Below are 2900 nucleotides of genomic sequence, written 5' to 3' on the forward strand. Positions count from 1 at the left end.
TGGATCTGCTAACTGAATGCTGAATGGAAATATCGTAGCTGCAACTTGGTTGAGGTGGAACTATATTTGGAAGCACAAACGCTTCGACTTCTGTAGTAAACCTTGAGTTAAGTGATTGCAATTTGATGTTAACTCGCTGCATTGAATTTTTTTGCACCTTTCCTATCCCTTCTATGCACAATAACGATTTTGTTTTTGATATATTGAGCCTTTTGACAAGACGCTCAGAGACGATGACCTGTGGATGTGTTCGCTGTCGCTGTGGTAACTGCGGTGTTGTACCCACTTGAGCTAGGTTGAATGTTCTGTTTTGTTTCGTTGTTAACTTCCAAATGTAGCAACGTGTTATGCTTTTTATTACATTTGGTACAACTTCTTGATGAACATTTGTTCACCACATAATCATTTCTGAAACAGTTAAAACAGAGCTGTTGATTTTTCACCCAATCCAATCGTTGAGATGGTGAAAATTGCAAGAATTTACGGCAATGATACAGTGGGTGCCTGTCTACATTGCACAGTTTGCAATTGTTGTTTCCTTTAGAAACTGTTACAGCCGATGACACTGAGTTATTTCGATTTGCTTTAATTTTTATAGCCACCTTATCTTTTTGTTCTACAACTTCCATCAGTTGGAACTGTAGTTCTAAAAAGGCTAAAAACTCCTGAATGTTTTGTATCTCTTTTATTTTTGCCAGAGATTGCTCATATCTAATGAGCATCGCCTGATCGAGTTTTTTAATTAGTACTTGTAACAAAATTGGGTCCCAAAAAGTCGTTTGAACGCCAAGATGGTTTAGTGCTAATAGACACTCTTTCGTTGTGTCATGTAAATTTTTAACTGCTGCCACAGTTGATGTGAATGATGGCTGATTTAGAAGTTCATCGATTAACGTGGACGCCAAGACCCTTTTATTATTATAACGGTCTTGCAGTAATGTCCAAGCTGCCCAATAATTGTCCTCCGTTATGCTGAAATGACTTATCAATTTTTCAGCTTCACCTGTCACATGTGATTTCAAGTACCACATTTTTTGAGCAGCTGGTAATGGCTGATTGTCTACCATTTGTGTAAACAAGTCAAAAAATTGCCTCCATTTTAAGTAATTCCCATTAAAATTTGGGATTGTTACCTTTGGCAATGGCAATGAGGACCGCATGTTTGGTTCTGCTACTGTTGCTTGTTTGTTTCGTAGTTGATCCAATTTTATGGACAACTCTATCAAACATTGTTGTACCAAATCTTCAATTTGGTAATACTCATCTTGATTGAATCCTGACATCAGTGGATTTTCAAAGTTTTCCCAGAGTTCATCATGCAAACATCCCAATTGGTTCCAATGTTGCATGATTGTGTTTGATTTAATTTCGTAATATTGAAGTAGCTGTATGCCTTCGCTCTCTGACAAGCTCTCTACTAATCTTTTTAGAGCTGCCATTCGAGCAGATGTTTTTCTTATCAAACCATTTGTCGTAGCCACTAGTAGCGGCTGTGATGCCTTTTGGTTACTAGCAGCTTCACCAAAGTTGTCTGTTGCTTTGATTGTTGCCATCGTTATTCTGGAGTTTTTGCCAAACGTGCTTCAAAATGTTCTTCGAATGCTGAATGCTGAAACTTAACCGCTAACTGTTGATTGTTGACTGTTGCTGCGTCGAACCAATCCTGTGCTGCTGTCCGTTTCACGGGGTCACCAAAAAATGTACGATCAAACCAAAATGTCTGATCAACGTTGGAATCAACTATTTGCAAGCACTGAACACTTGAATCCAGTACTTATGTTGATTCTATTTAAACAAGAAAACCACTGAGCACTTGAATCCAGTGATTTGACGATTGTCCTAAATTATCCTGATTACTGAACACTTGAATCCAGTAGTCAGGTGCTTATATGGTGTAAATTTGGTACTTGAACCAACTCTACAAGCTATTAGAACGAACAGAAAAGAATCGATAACGAATGTGGCTTCGCATCAATTGAATTGTCAAAAATTCAATTGTGCCTTTTATTTAAAATTGATAATTAATTTACAACAAATAAATTAACTAAAATAACCTTGACCATGCATGCCAAACAATGAACTTATTGCAAACTGCAAGAGTGCATTTTCTTGCAGACGAAATTTGACGCTTTTGTTTTCATGTGCCAACAGAAGCGTATGACGTATTTTGGGCATTGCATTTTTTTTTTTTTTTGTTTTTTGTTTTTTATTAACGATTCTTCAACTAAAAACAAAAATCGTTTTAATATTGCACCTAGTACAAATAACAAAAAAAGGTACTAATAAGCAATTTGATTTGAATATTTAAGGTAAAAAATGAAGCTATTTTGCTACTCGCTGTTCATTAAGTCTGCCACTGTTTTCCTTTTTAGCCGTCTAGGTATTGTAACCACCTGGAGAAGACGGGATGCTCTAACGTTGACATGTGTTTTCAATCGCTGTTTGTGAGCAATGGCACACCTTTTTGCCACGACGTCGACTCTTGGTATGTCAAGGTCACGGTGGAGATCACCGTTTCTAATGTAATATGGAGCATTTACGATGCATCGTAGTACTTTATTTTGAAAGCGCTGGATAGCTGCAATGTATTTCTTGCTGACACAACCCCAGAATTGTATGCCATAACTCCAAGCCGGCTTCAGTATTTGTTTATAGACTATTAGTTTGTTGTGGAGTGCCAGTTTAGAGCGCCTGCCTATAAGGTGGTAAAATTTGTTTAGTTTTAGGTCAAGCTCTTCTCGTTTTTTCTTAACATGCGCTTTCCAGCGCAGCTTAGCGTCGAGCGTAATGTCCAGATATTTGGCTTCATTGGCGTGTGGAATTTTTGTGGCATCGATATGAATTGGAATATGGTTATAATTTCTCAATGAGAAGACTATATGTACTGATTTTTCCTTATT

At 37.3% G+C, this 2900-nt stretch overlaps 1 protein-coding gene across 1 annotated transcript; it reads right to left on the reverse strand.

Annotated features, from left to right (window-relative positions):
* Positions 1 to 224: 224 nt before the first annotated feature.
* Positions 225 to 1553, reverse strand: LOC119689149. Its single transcript, XM_038103913.1, has one exon. The coding sequence runs from the start codon at positions 1551 to 1553 to the stop codon at positions 225 to 227; it is 1329 nt and encodes a 442-aa protein (XP_037959841.1).
* Between the last annotated feature and the right edge of the window lie 1347 nt (positions 1554 to 2900).

Source organism: Teleopsis dalmanni, chromosome 1 (genome assembly GCF_002237135.1).
Source record: "Teleopsis dalmanni isolate 2A chromosome 1, ASM223713v2, whole genome shotgun sequence".
Taxonomy (NCBI): domain Eukaryota; kingdom Metazoa; phylum Arthropoda; class Insecta; order Diptera; family Diopsidae; genus Teleopsis; species Teleopsis dalmanni.